Below are 13,584 nucleotides of genomic sequence, written 5' to 3' on the forward strand. Positions count from 1 at the left end.
TATAAGATGTATTACTGTCAACCTTCTTACTAATTACTTAATTATTTACATTCTAAAACAAAATGTTTCTCTTTGCTGAACAATGACTTCCCAGCAAGGCCTTACATAAAGAATTTTTTTTTAATTCACTTCCTCTCTTAAACATAGGTGGCATAGAAAAGACGCTTACAGTAGGTGCCATGTAGTTCAGAGAAAGAGATCTGTACCTGTATAACTAAATCAGTATCAGTACTAACTGCATTTCTTTTAAAGCACCTGTCAAACAGTTTGACCCACAGGTCTAATTTAATGTTTGTTTTAAAACGCTGAGCAAAATATATAAAACATTGTAATCTCAACAGTATCAGTTTCATTGCCTCCCATAAACTGTTCATTTTTATTTTATTTTATTTTTTTATAACGGTACAGACTTGTGCTATCTTCTCCTCCATGTTAGTCCTTACCTATTACTGTTTCCCTAATAATGCCCTATGTTCCCTTTCCAGTTAGAATATCCAATGTGTCTTCCTGATTCACTATCTGTGGTCCAGGAGAATGACAGAGTAAAATCTTTCCTCTGAAATGGACAGCATTGTGGTTCTCTATCACATGCAGCCAAACATGGAGGTTTATTCTATTGTCCAGCAAAGTACCTTTAAAGTTGCAAAGTTAAGAAAATGAAAATCCTGAGAGACTAAGATATTTAAAATGTGACTTGTTTTTAAAGTTGTACTGGTACCTAAAGCATTCTTGAAATATGCTAGTGTTTAAATATAACATGATATGTAGGCTACATACCAAATCTATAAGGGCTGTATTCATCCAAACTATCCAAATATGACAGTAATGATTTATAGCTGTTCCAAACCTAAATGTAATTCTAAGAAATCCAGTCTTCCTAAACATAATTTTTGTCTGATGAGCCTATCCTGCATTTATTTATTTATTATTATTTCTTTTCCCCCTCCAAATCTAAGTAATGATTACATGTTAAGAAATACAATTAACTAGGCTTCATTGCTTTCATTGCCTCTGATAACAGTGTCTTACCCTGATATAAAGAAATGTGGCATTTACTGAGCCTAATATGTAGTATCAGTGTGCAGCGTACCATATATAGCAGCTGTAGATAATGCAGTAATATGATCATATTTCAAGTACACACATTCTTTATTAAAATGAAGAGTAGGGAAGTATTATGGAGATTTGGAGGTAACAAACTAATTGAAGCAAATTATTTAATATGTATTACAGGCATGCCCCGACACACTTAAGATTTAATTGCTTTGCAATTTCACATAAATATAAATTATTTTATTTAGTACCATGACACTCTTTCTTGCTGTATCCAGGATCCCTTCCATATACAGCTTAGAAGTGGACTGATTTTTATACAAATTAACCATTAAAAATTAATCTAGAAAGCTACTAGGTGGCAACAAGAAAATCTAGCTAGAGGGTCATCTTTGATCAATTTTGACACTGGGCTAAATCACAGCACGAAACAGCAGCCTGTCATGTGGCATAAGAAGTTTGTTGTTACCCAAGGCAAACCAATTTTCAAAATAGCTTTCCACCTGTGTCCAGTCACGTTAAGATCTTATTCTCAGGGGGGTTATTGCTGGAATAAAGGATATAGCTGCTGTGCAAATAGGAAAAACAACAGACTTCAGTTTATTCCAATGAGCCTCATAAAATGTAGGGCAGAAATGCTGTTTTAAGAAAATGTAATCAAATTTGGGTTGATGATGTTCTGAAAGAAAATAAATCATGCCCTTCCATGTTTACTCTATTATTGTAGAGTACAGTAATGATTAAAACATGCTGCACAAAACAAAAGATCTCTTTGGAAATAATTGTGCAACCCATCACATCATTGTAAATAAATCCCTCATAAATCCTGCTATGACTAACTTTAGAAAAAATATATTTATGGTCATTAAAACTTTTTTTTTTAAATTTTAGTTTATTTTTTTATAATGTGCATGTTAAAAGTGTGCTGGAAACGCAACAAACGTTATTTGTCTCAACCATACAATTTTCCTTGGGGGGGGAGGGACAATACACCACATACCCCACCACCCCACCACCAGCTCCCCATGTGGACGTTAAATCTGAGCACAGTGCTAACAGAACAAAATGTGTCACATTGACAAGCCAGGTTCCCATCAAGATGCTTTGGAAACAGCTATAGACAAACAAAAAATGGTTGCTATCTGTGAAGGACATGAAGCCCACTAAAAATGACGTCAACACTTAGACTTTTTCAGGCACTGTACCACAGACATCTTTCATGGATGAGCAGGAATGCCCTGCATACATTCCAATAAGGAAGACTCTTGTATGGATAAATTCAAACTGACCATCATTCTGATGCATGAACCTTGAAGTTAGGCAACTCCAACTGTAGGGTGCATGCATTGGGAGAACACTGAAAAATGGTGAATTCTATATTCTGAATTACATGACCTTCAGCAAAATTAGAAAATGAGTAAGTTGTAATCATCATTTTATGATAGTGTAGAGAGGTAAGGAGAACTAATCAAAGTAAAGGCTGCAGCTGCATGTATCCCCATGTTTTTGAATAAGTGGAAAAAGACTGAGTTACAAAAAGTTCTTGAGTTCACCTGATCTAAAACCTACAGTATAGATTATTCCCTCTGGAATCTGTTCAAAAAAGGGTTAGTCATTAAATTCCAAAAGCTCTTGCTTTGAAGGCTGAAAAAGCACACTGATGCTGAAATTGGAAGGGAGTGAGGGGTTGTGGTTAGAATTACAAAAAGGACAGCGAGATACTGTAGCTAGCACAAACAGATATGTTATCATTAACAACGAGCTTTCTTACATTTGCTTAGTTGGGCAAATCAACATCTCCAGGTTTTAGGAAATGTACATGATGTGCAACTGAAGTCTTTATGAAGTTCATGGTCTGACAGTATTTGAGTGTGATAATCACCTGTATGAAAGGTGAATGTAACACAAAGTAAATAATATAATGCAAATTCATCTTTATTTGAGCTGTGTACTTGTGCTCCACAGTTTATTTAAATAAACTGTATTTGAACTGTGTAAGCACAACGAGTCACTCATTCTCCTCAGCCTCGCCCACTTCCATCGAGGAAATCGGGGCTCGCTCTTGCTGTCTGCCGACACGTTCAGCCAATCACAGCTAACTTTAGATGGAACCCATAACGAGTTCTGGATGGGGGCTCCGAGCTTTACAGAAGGAATGGGCTGAAGTTCGTTACTTATTCCTGATTTGAGGGCTGAAGTTACGCACCATATTGAATTCGCAAGACAATTGCTTAACCTTCAACATCTCACTCAGCTTGAGGTGGCAATATGCAGGAAAAGATGGGTGTGTGTATATTTCACGGCATAGCCTGTGAATGCCTGCTTGTGCCTCTCTGCAATCTACTTTATGTTAAAGAGAAATGCTCAAGCTTTAAAATGATACCCTGCTTGAGGTGGCAAATACAGGCTATCTATGTGATTTCCCCCTTAGAATGTGAGCAAATATTCAATACGTACTTGTGCGAATAAGTAACTAACTTCAGCCTTGAATCGGGAATAAGTAACTAACTTCAGCCCATTCCTTCTGTAAAGCTTGGTGCCACCACCCAGAACTCGTCGTCTGCCGAGTGTCAATTTTAGGTTCCAACTAAAAGTTAGCTGTGATTGGCTGAACATGTCAGCAGACAGCAAGAGCGAGCCCCGATTTCCTTGATGGAAGTGGGCGAGGCTGAGGAGAATGAGTGACAAGTTGTGTTTGCACAGCTCAAATACAATTTATTTAAATAAACTATGGAGCACAAGTACACAGCTCAAATAAAGATCTTGCGCCCATTTGTGTAAATTGAATTTCCATTTACGAGAAGCTGTTTTTTTTTGCACACCGCTCAAGTAAAGAATTTAATTTCAATTTAAGGTATGCTGTTTTGTTGTTAATAGTTTATTTTGTTGTTAAGAGATGACTTTCCATTCTATTATTTACTTTTTGTTACTTTCGCCTCTCATACACCTGTGGTACAACATCTGTTAAAGAAATCAATTGGGATTACTAATGTGTTTATATTATTGGGCTCCAGTTAAACTGTAGGCTCAATTCAAATGCTACAGTACATTTCGAAATTATTGAACATACCTGTAAAGCCGCAACAAATCTTTTCATAAACTTGAGCTCAATGCATCTGAGAAGTAGCTTAACAGTTTGGGTGGAAACGCAGATGGCCCATACTAAGGGAGGGGGCATTCAACTGTACTCAAGCATGAATTAAGTAATTAAGAAGGATTTTAATCAAAGTCCTAAATGAAACAATCTCGATACTTCTCTGCTTATCACAACACCACCACCACCTCTGGATTGTATGAATGTGATTACAAAAAAAAGAAAGAAACACCACTATCAAGCAATTTACATACCCTATAAAGTGCTTAACTGACCAGAGCTCAAGCACCAGCATAGCTGTGGCCTACATATTCAGACTGTACTCAGAATAGAATGGAGTCATACTGGTTTAAATAACACAGTCAAACAATATTTACCAGAATCCTCAAAATCACATATTTGGCTATTTGTAAAAGATGCATACAAATGTAAAAAATAATTAATTAATTAATAAATACAAGCTACACAAATACAAGTCTTTCTTTTCCCACTGTTTCTTGGCTTAAATATATTTAATACTTGATAAAAGGATTTCATGTTTTAAAACAACATGACAACATAATGCCTCCTTTTTGTTGTTGGCATAACATTATTTGTGATATATGTATCAAAACAAAAGCGTTACAGTGAAGTCTAAAAAAAATACAGCCTACATGACTGTAAATCCGTGTAAATTGTGAATTCAATTAATGGTTTATACAGTCTACATCGGCTCTTTAAACAATGCTTGGTCTACAATAATGGTGCTTTTACACCTGTCTATTTTTTTTTTTTTTTTACCAATATGCCAGCAAAGCAAACCAGTAACCTACCTGGATCTGAAGCTTATGTGCAAACAGTCTTTATACTGCAGTATGTTAAAATATGTAGGGCCTACATATATGAGGCAAATGTACTCGGTGTACAATTAAGTGATTTCCAAATTATGTTTTTATATATATATATATATAGATATAGATATAGATATAGATATAGCATATAGTAGATTTACATCTCAGTATATTTTAAATGAAAAACATTTTGAACTAATTGAAATGATTTCACTGTATTGGTGCTGCAAATAATACTTTGGATAGTACTGGAATGAATGTCTGATTCCCAATGCTAGTTGAAAGCTGTGGACACTTTTTTTTTTGGAGCTTTTAAAAGATAAGATTTTAATATAATAAATTATACAAAACTGAAGTCTCAGATATTTGGAAAGCTCCATTAAGCAGATGGCAAGCTAGACTTTATTTCAGAGCAGACTAGCTTTCAGTTCAACTTAAAACAACACTACAACTGTTTAAACTGCAGCGCTGAACAAACATATTGAAGAGAATGGCAGCAGCATCCTGCCAAGGCGTTTTGGGGGATTTGAATTGCCTTGTTTTTCAAAGGAGGCTTTTGCAGCAGTAGGACAAAGTGGTTGTGTTACAGCTGAGAGGTGATAATACTCCATGACCCTGAATCACAAGTCTAGATATGCTCTCACTGTACTCATTGCTGACAATTGTTTGTGTTTTTTACAGTAAGCAGAACAGCAAACTCTAGGTACCAGTACTGTATTAACTAGTATAGTAAAGACGTTACTTAGAGACACCTGCAACAAGCGGTCAACTTCCCTTAACAGATAGTAAACCCCAGATTAACTTTCGTTTTCAACACAACATAATGAGCAGCCATACTTTTCACTAAACAGTTCATTCATATTTCACTGTAACGGTGTTTGTGATTAGGCATTTTACTGTAAACAAAAAATAGGACCTGTTTAACTTTCTAACTTTAAAAGCTATTGCTTTGGGGCAACGGTACTCAAGAAGCAGCTGAATTAGCAGGTGTATACTTTCACACATAGATCTGGTCACTACGACTTACCTAATGTCACTTGTGCATTCGAACACCAATTACTATTGGACATCTCAAAAGTACTGAATTATAAAAAACAATTTATAATTGTTTTTTTCAACTTCCTCAACCTCCCCTTTCTCTCAGTTTGAACTAGTACGAGTTTGTGTGTGGAGGGTTAATTACACATAGTACACATGTGCTCTAACAGAATTGCAAAAAAAATAAACAAATACATATTTTTAAAAAAATGAAAATAACAAACAGCGTTAAACTACAGGAAATAAATTATGCTTAAAGTCTAATGTCATGATATTCTCAAAATCAAAAATTGTACTAACGCTGTATCGAAACAGTAAATACACAGGAACGCTTTTCTTCGAAAAAACATGGTCTAAACCCATTACTTTGAACAATACGTTTAGTTTATTTAATAACGAAACGCATGTCCACATACTCTATTCACCATGTTCATTCTCACCGCCATCAAAATAAAAAGCAATGTGACTTACACAGGAACTGGCCGGACTCTCCATGTACAGTACGAATCCAGGAAGATGTCCGATGCAGCATGGGAAGTGTAGTTTATTTGCGCGAATCTGGCTGTGAAATGCCTTTATCGAACTACAAGAACCAGAGTGCAATGTGGTGTTCGGATTTATGGCACGTGCGTTATGCCGAGTGACAGTGAAATAAACTGTGTAGCTTTCCTGGTACTACAAACTCGTCAGTCGAAATCTTTATTATCTAATTAAAAGGCCAGTGTGTTGTATAATGGTGGAAAATGAGACCATTACTGTTTTTTTTTTTGTTTTTTTTTTCTGTTATCAGCAAAAGGAAATAAATACATTAAGTACCCCGCTGAATTGACAAATATCACTTTTCGGCTATCTTGTGGTATACTGAAACTATATATAAAAAAAAAACATAAAAAAACCTTAGCGGATTGCCTGTAGCCTAGTGGTATTTTTTGGTATTCATTGTTTATTTGTACATTGTTGTCTATGGAGTTCTGTTGCTCAATAACTGACTGGCAAATGCAGCATTATGACACCTGTTTTAAAACCAATAACACTGTAATTACACAACTACATATTTAGTTACATATGATTATGATATAATTGTTTCAACCTGAAATAAAAAGTTACCAAATAGAGTAGTGGCATTTATATTCTCTTGCTAGCTGTAATCCATTTTACAAATCCAGTGACTGAAGAGGTTTTCATTGTCAGTACTGTACAGTACTGTTCCCAAAGACATGCTGTCACAAACGTACTGTACTGTTTGGTTTGACTGTGTGCAGTCAAAGTGAAGGGAAAATATTGATTTACTCTCTTGCAGAAGTCAGATAAATTATGAGACATCTGGACATGACAGATACTAAAATAAATAAATAAATAAATAAATCCCCCACAGAGAGCAAAGAGTTTTTACATATTCCACTCGTCCAGCAGTACTCTCTCTCTGTATAATCAAACATTACCCCATGGAAATGGCCTTTAACTGTAGCTAATGCTGTCTGTAGCTAATTTATGTGCTGGCTATTCCAAAACATTTAAATGAATTATGCAAATATTGCAAATTATACAACAACTGGACACTGTTTCTTTCATTGTTCTGTTATTACTCAGTAACAGATTGGCATGGATGAGAGATGACACTAATTAATGACACCTGTTTTAAAACCGCTGATGAAACCTTTCACACAGATGCACAAGCCTGTGTGTTTCAGTGGACTACAATGACTAGATCAGACAAACAAAGGTAGACAAACAAAATAGCTTTTTGAAATGGTAGTATAATAATGATAATAATATTGTTGTTGCATGTTCCTCAGTAATAATAGAACTCCCTCATTCAAATAATTCCCGTAACCCCTAATTAAATTACGGTGTCTATCATGTGGCGGGTTGGTACCATATAGATACCAAAAATGACCAATGGGACTGTATTTGCCTGATAAAGAGTATATTTAGGGTTTTAACCAATTAACACATATAAAACACCTTCAAAACAAAACAGAAAAAATGAAACAGAAGGCTTATTATAATGCTAATGACCTGTTAATCTAGCAAGCTCATTGGTTAATCAAGCAGTAATACATAACATGTCTCAAAAATGAAAATTACTCAGCAACAGAATGGCCATTCTCTATAAGTATAGGTTTTCAAGGTTTAAAATGATGCATTTTTTAAAAGCTCAGCCCAAAGAGAGTATATCAAACAGGCTACAAGTCTCTTGTGCTATATCCATAATAGTAGCAGAAGGTTTAACTTTTTTTTTAAATATAAATATTTAACTCCAGATCTGTTTCCTTAAGGGCAAATCACTGGGCACTAGTCCAGAAATACAGCTTTTAATGTAATCAGAGTTCTTAAAAAAAAAGCTACCACTGATTGAGTTAAATTCTTCCGTTTTTATTCTGCAGAACCTCTGTCTAAAAGAATGTCGCCATCAGCAACTAATCAGTATGCTACAAAGAACAATATAATCCTTTCCATTTCAAGTTCAATGCTTTTAACTGTAAGGCTTGGTGTAGGAGTAAAGAACATTTGCAAAATAAAAAGTAACACTGATTGCTGAATTACCTATACTCATCATATATTTTTTCATTATATAAAACAAATGTCCTAATTGAATGTGTCTCACCAAATCTGCAGATTAAAAAATAAACCTCAATACCCTTTAGTGGCAATCACAGCAGCCCATTTCCTTGTCCAATACCACTCGTGCCTATCCCCTGTCAAGTGGTTTCGCTTTGCTATTTCTTTCTACTCCGGTAATCCTTCACATCCTTACGTTGCTCTTGTTGGCAGGAAACAGACCCCTTAACCCCTAATCCTCCGACAGGGCTTGTGTGGTGTAGTATGAGAAACACAAGATTCTTACTGCTTGAAAACACTGGAGTTACTGGATATATAAGCGATTCCAAAGGTGTGGAGATGAATTGTTCTTTCTGCCAGATTCCTTGGCACTACTACTCCTTGCTGTGTCACATTGTGCTCCTTCTCAGTTTTAAGAAAGCACTCCAGACAAGCCCAAGTCATGAGTGTTTTGCCAGATTAACTCAAATGGTTCTTGTCTTTCAAACTGGAGTCCAGGTCACTCATTTCCTTTCTTGCTATTCCAGCTGTTCCTAATTTATGTGAGCAGCTGCTCTTTCTAAATCTAACACAGCATTCAGATCTATCCCACTGCAACACTATGCTATGAGTCTATTCTAGATGATTTGGCAGTGCATATGGAATGAGTGATTGCAAATTATGTCATGAACTGATGATTACTTACTTTCAATTCCATATAAGAAATATACTTAACTTAGTAAAGGGAGTGGTGCATGGAGTACCGGGTAAGAAATGCGATCAGGAGGGTGTTGTTCAAATCCTGGTTTCGGTTGAACCCATGGCGTTTGCTGTCACCTTGACACAGTGACCCCTAGTGGTCAAGCACCAGACAAGGCATGTGATGATCAGAAAAACTCACCTTTGACCTTCAGACAGTACTTAGTTTGCAGACGCAAGATGATATTCAAACATGGTACTTGAAATTTGGGATTAAAACTAATACACGATTGAGCACGTAAATGAATGTACATGTACAATTTAGATGTTACTCGGATGATATTCCATTTGATTTATCAGAGGCCATTTTTTTAATCCGCTTTTCTTCGCCTGCTTTGGGAAAGGATTCATTCATTTATGCATTGTAGGATTTTATGTTTCGTTTTACATTTGCAGCATAATGGCTGTAAAGTGTCCAGTGCAGGGCAATGAGATGTTTCAGGAAACCTATGTCAATTAAGGTATTGAAATGTGCAACATGGTTGATCAATTTGAAAGCATAGTTTGCATAGTCAATGAAAACGATTAATAATTGATCATGTGTCTCTACCTGTTTTCAATGAGCACTTGCAGCTCTTGTGTGTCTCCACTGGGCCTAAAGCCAGCTTTCTGTTGTGGGGGCGCTTTTAACAAATGGTTGTCAGGCTAAGATTTCCAATTGCACTATATTGTCCATTTTATGGAGCAAGGTAGATGAACAGACCATTGGTCCATGGCTTTTATCTCAGGTCTGGGAGACTCTCAGTGGGAATTTACTACATTACAAAATGAAAAAGGGAAAGGGTGGTAATTTACAGTTGTGACCTGGGGAAGAATAAACAGGGACTCATTCACACTTTCAGCTAATGCATATGGAATGAGATTCCACTGGAAATGATGTTAAGTGTTGTTTTCAAATCTGAGAAATACAAAGTTTACCCTGGTGGACAAGGATTATTGAACTTTTTTTTTTTTCTTTCCGTTTATGACAGGTGTCAGACAGAGTTTGTGCCCTCCTGGAAAAATGTTCCCCTGTACTATTTTGCATAAACCAGTCTATGAAAAATGTTCCCCCCGGTCTATTTTTCATAGATTGAAGTGAAATATATAGCTCTGCAGGATCAGTTACATTTTTAAGCATGCATACTGTAAAAAAAAAAAAAAGGTCTGAAACAAAAGGATGGTTTAACAGGTGTTGCTATATCAATGTAAATGTAATCGGCTACTTGATGCATTTTGTAATACAGGATTATCACAAAATGCAAGAGGCAGAGCGTGTGCCTGCATATGGTTCAGTTAATGGCTGCTTTTACAACAGAAAAGGTCATACAGTCAGAACTTTGTCTGGTTGTCTACCCCCACCTGTAATATACTTGATAACATTACTGTCATGGAAAAAACATATTTTTGTTAAAAAAAAAAAAAGTAATTTTTAATGTAGAATTTCTACGGATAAAGTAATGCAATGTAACAGCTACGTCAGATATTTAAGCAGGCTATATATTTATAGTCTACTGGTTATTTAAAGTTTAATGTGAGCGGGAACAACACTAGCGGAGACCGTTTTTCATAGGGTGATCTATGAAAAATAGTCAGGGAGGGGCGTATCTCATGGGGGGACCAATTTTTGCATAAAGTAGGAACACTTTTTCATGGGGGGGGCTAGATTACATTATGAAATGTATTCCTGGGGGATATATGAAAAATGTATTCCCGGGTGATATATGAAAAATAGCCCGGGGGGGACGGGGGGACGGGGGGCTGTATTTCATGGGGGACCAAGTTTCGGGTGACACAGACTAAAGTGAGTTTTGACCCGGCTTCTGGTTTCACATATTATGTATTCTGTAACAATTTATGTCTTTTTGTTTTGAAATGTGATTGCTACTACTCTCCACACATCACGCCTAGTATTTATAGTGGATTAAATTAGATGTCTCAGGCAAACAGAGGGCAGTACCATTGGCAAGCCCTTCCTTACTGGACTCAACCTTATAAATCAGGCTTCTGATTGCTGCCTTGTTAAATTACAGCCTAGGGCTATTGTACATTATTACAGTGAAATCTGTTGGAACCACCTCTTTTTTTTGGGGCCCAAAAATTCTTTGCCTGCAGACCTGTATTCTCAAACACCACAAAACATATACATGTATGTCTTAGAACTTAGTACTGCATTACAGTCTGAAAACAATGTTAAGATATTCTTTTATAATATCGAGCTAATAGCTTTTAACGTAGGCTTTCCACATAGGCGTTGAAATCTTTAACTGCATTACTTCTTCAGAAAAAAAAACACGTAGGTGTGACTTAATATGCACTATATTACATAACATTATTCATTTTAACTTGCTATCCCAGAAAATTCGATAGTGGGTACAGTGATTACCTATTACGTCCCACCAGTCTCGGTAAAGAATGTATAGCGCACTGTGTAATTTGCAGGCGCCAGGACCCAGAGGAACTCTACCCTCGTTTCCCTCACACTCCCCCTTGTTTCTTTTTTGTGAAAGTGCAGTTTCTTTGCCGTTGTAACTTCAAGAATTCCAAGCAGCAGCAGCTAGCATTTGTTGCGGCTACATCTGGCCCCCGCGGTTGTGCTCAAACGTTGTCCTGTTTTATGTTTTGCTTTCTTCGTCGTCGTTTAGGCTTGCGCATCTTTTTGGACATTAAAACTTTATCAGCAGTTACTCTTTGTTGCTCTCAATGTGCATTTTGACATGCGGAGGCTACTAGAACCGTGTTGTTGGGGGATCATTTCTTTAATTTTATCTGACTACGTGCTTTTTGGGGCCGACTGTCACCCTGGTAAGTTAAATATTTCAGAATATTTCTTACTTTTTGTATATGTGTTTAAGAAGAGTAAACGATTTTGCGACCGCACGCGTTTCTGCGCTCATGTGGCCTTAAAGTCTATGTGATGTAAATATATATTTTTGGCATGTAAATTAGATCTGTAGGAATATATATATATATATATATATATATATATATATATATATATATATATATATATATACACACACACACACACACACACGGGCTTGGGAAGACACACAACAGAAAATTGCACCCGCTGTATCGCAACGGATTGTTAACTTTATTACATTCATTTTCATATTGCAAACAGTCGGATAGCTTTCCATTCCAAAAACGTCGTGTCCAGTCCGCTCGACAATTTACACGCAGCGCGTAGGTAAAACAGTATTATCGTCAGAATCACTATTGTATATGTATATGCTGTTTTTACCATCAAATGAATTCTCTTTTAGTATTAATGGAGAAAAAATACTGACCCTACAGTAGGAAGTTTCTGGTTCCATACATGTTTTAAAATCCAAACTTGATTATAGTTCCAGCTGTTAAAGAACAGTATGTTGAGGTTACTGAAAAGCCAAAGAATGTTGGCTCTCCGGAATCCTTTGTGTTTTGGCGCAGTGCTCCACTAAGCAGAATTTAGAATAGAGGGAATCCAGAACGTAAGGAATAGATTCGTTTTGTTGGCGAGTTGCTCTGTATCGTTTTATGGTGACATTCCATCATTTCTAGGGGGGCGTTTGGAATCTTGGAAGGGATTCTGCATCATTGTATGTATGTGTCGCTGATGGACACGTAAAGACTGTAAAGCAGAAAACTGCCCCTTTATCCATTGCTGATTCTTATGGAGTGACCTTGAGAAAGTGGCAGATCCAGTCCACCCAAAGTCTCACCAGTGACCAGCGAACTCTACGAAACGCTGCGAAGCACATCACTTGCGCGTAGGTTAGATATAGAAAACGCGTCAAGCGAGAGCTGCAATATAAAATCTGATGCTTGTTTGAAAGCAGCATTGGCCTCATGAAAACAGTCTGCAGATTTATAACGGGTGTATCTGTGATCTAAAATGGTTTGCAGTGTTTTGAATTGAACTGTTTATCTATCTAACACATACAATCAACGCACTATACCATATTTTCTTATATTATCTGACGTGCTGTTGTCAAAACTTTGTCGTCTCCCCCCCGCCTATTTTCTCAGCTTTGATTAGATTTTAAGTTGGGGGGGAGAGTAATAGGGGTGCACGAAGCGGGTAGAAGGAAAAAAAAAAAACACTATCAGTTCGGAATTGTGTTGCTCTGGGGCAGAAACATGTGTTTTCAATGTATCGATTTGTTCTCGATTTCAGCCCTAACCCAGGAGACCTTGTTCCTGTGAAATATATTGTACAGTAATTACATCAGGAGGTAGGCACCAGGAGCAGAGAAACACTCTGATGCGGGCTCAAAATGAGATGCGCTGACTGATACTGCTGGA

At 36.7% G+C, this 13,584-nt stretch overlaps 2 protein-coding genes across 6 annotated transcripts in view; one reads left to right on the forward strand and one right to left on the reverse strand.

The window, feature by feature from the left end:
- Nucleotides 1–6,544, reverse strand: part of LOC121298480 (bis(5'-adenosyl)-triphosphatase-like) — a 220,925-nt gene extending 214,381 nt beyond the window's left edge. For 2 of the 5 annotated variants that reach the window (XM_041225611.1, XM_041225607.1), the window contains exon 1: nt 6,487–6,527. The gene's annotated coding sequence lies outside the window, so the exon portion shown is untranslated. Of the gene's footprint in view, nt 1–6,486 lie in introns of all 5 variants that reach the window. The other 3 variants (XM_041225610.1, XM_041225612.1, XM_041225609.1) reach the window with 3 other exon arrangements.
- A 5,279-nt stretch (nt 6,545–11,823) lies between these two features.
- Nucleotides 11,824–13,584, forward strand: part of LOC121298082 (receptor-type tyrosine-protein phosphatase gamma-like) — a 168,554-nt gene continuing 166,793 nt past the window's right edge. The window contains exon 1 of the mRNA XM_041224887.1: nt 11,824–12,099. Coding sequence (XP_041080821.1) covers nt 12,012–12,099 — 88 coding nt within the window. The 5' untranslated portion in view covers nt 11,824–12,011. The remainder of the gene's footprint in view (nt 12,100–13,584) is intronic.

The sequence above is a fragment of the Polyodon spathula genome, chromosome 23 (genome assembly GCF_017654505.1).
Source record: "Polyodon spathula isolate WHYD16114869_AA chromosome 23, ASM1765450v1, whole genome shotgun sequence".
NCBI classification, from domain to species: domain Eukaryota; kingdom Metazoa; phylum Chordata; class Actinopteri; order Acipenseriformes; family Polyodontidae; genus Polyodon; species Polyodon spathula.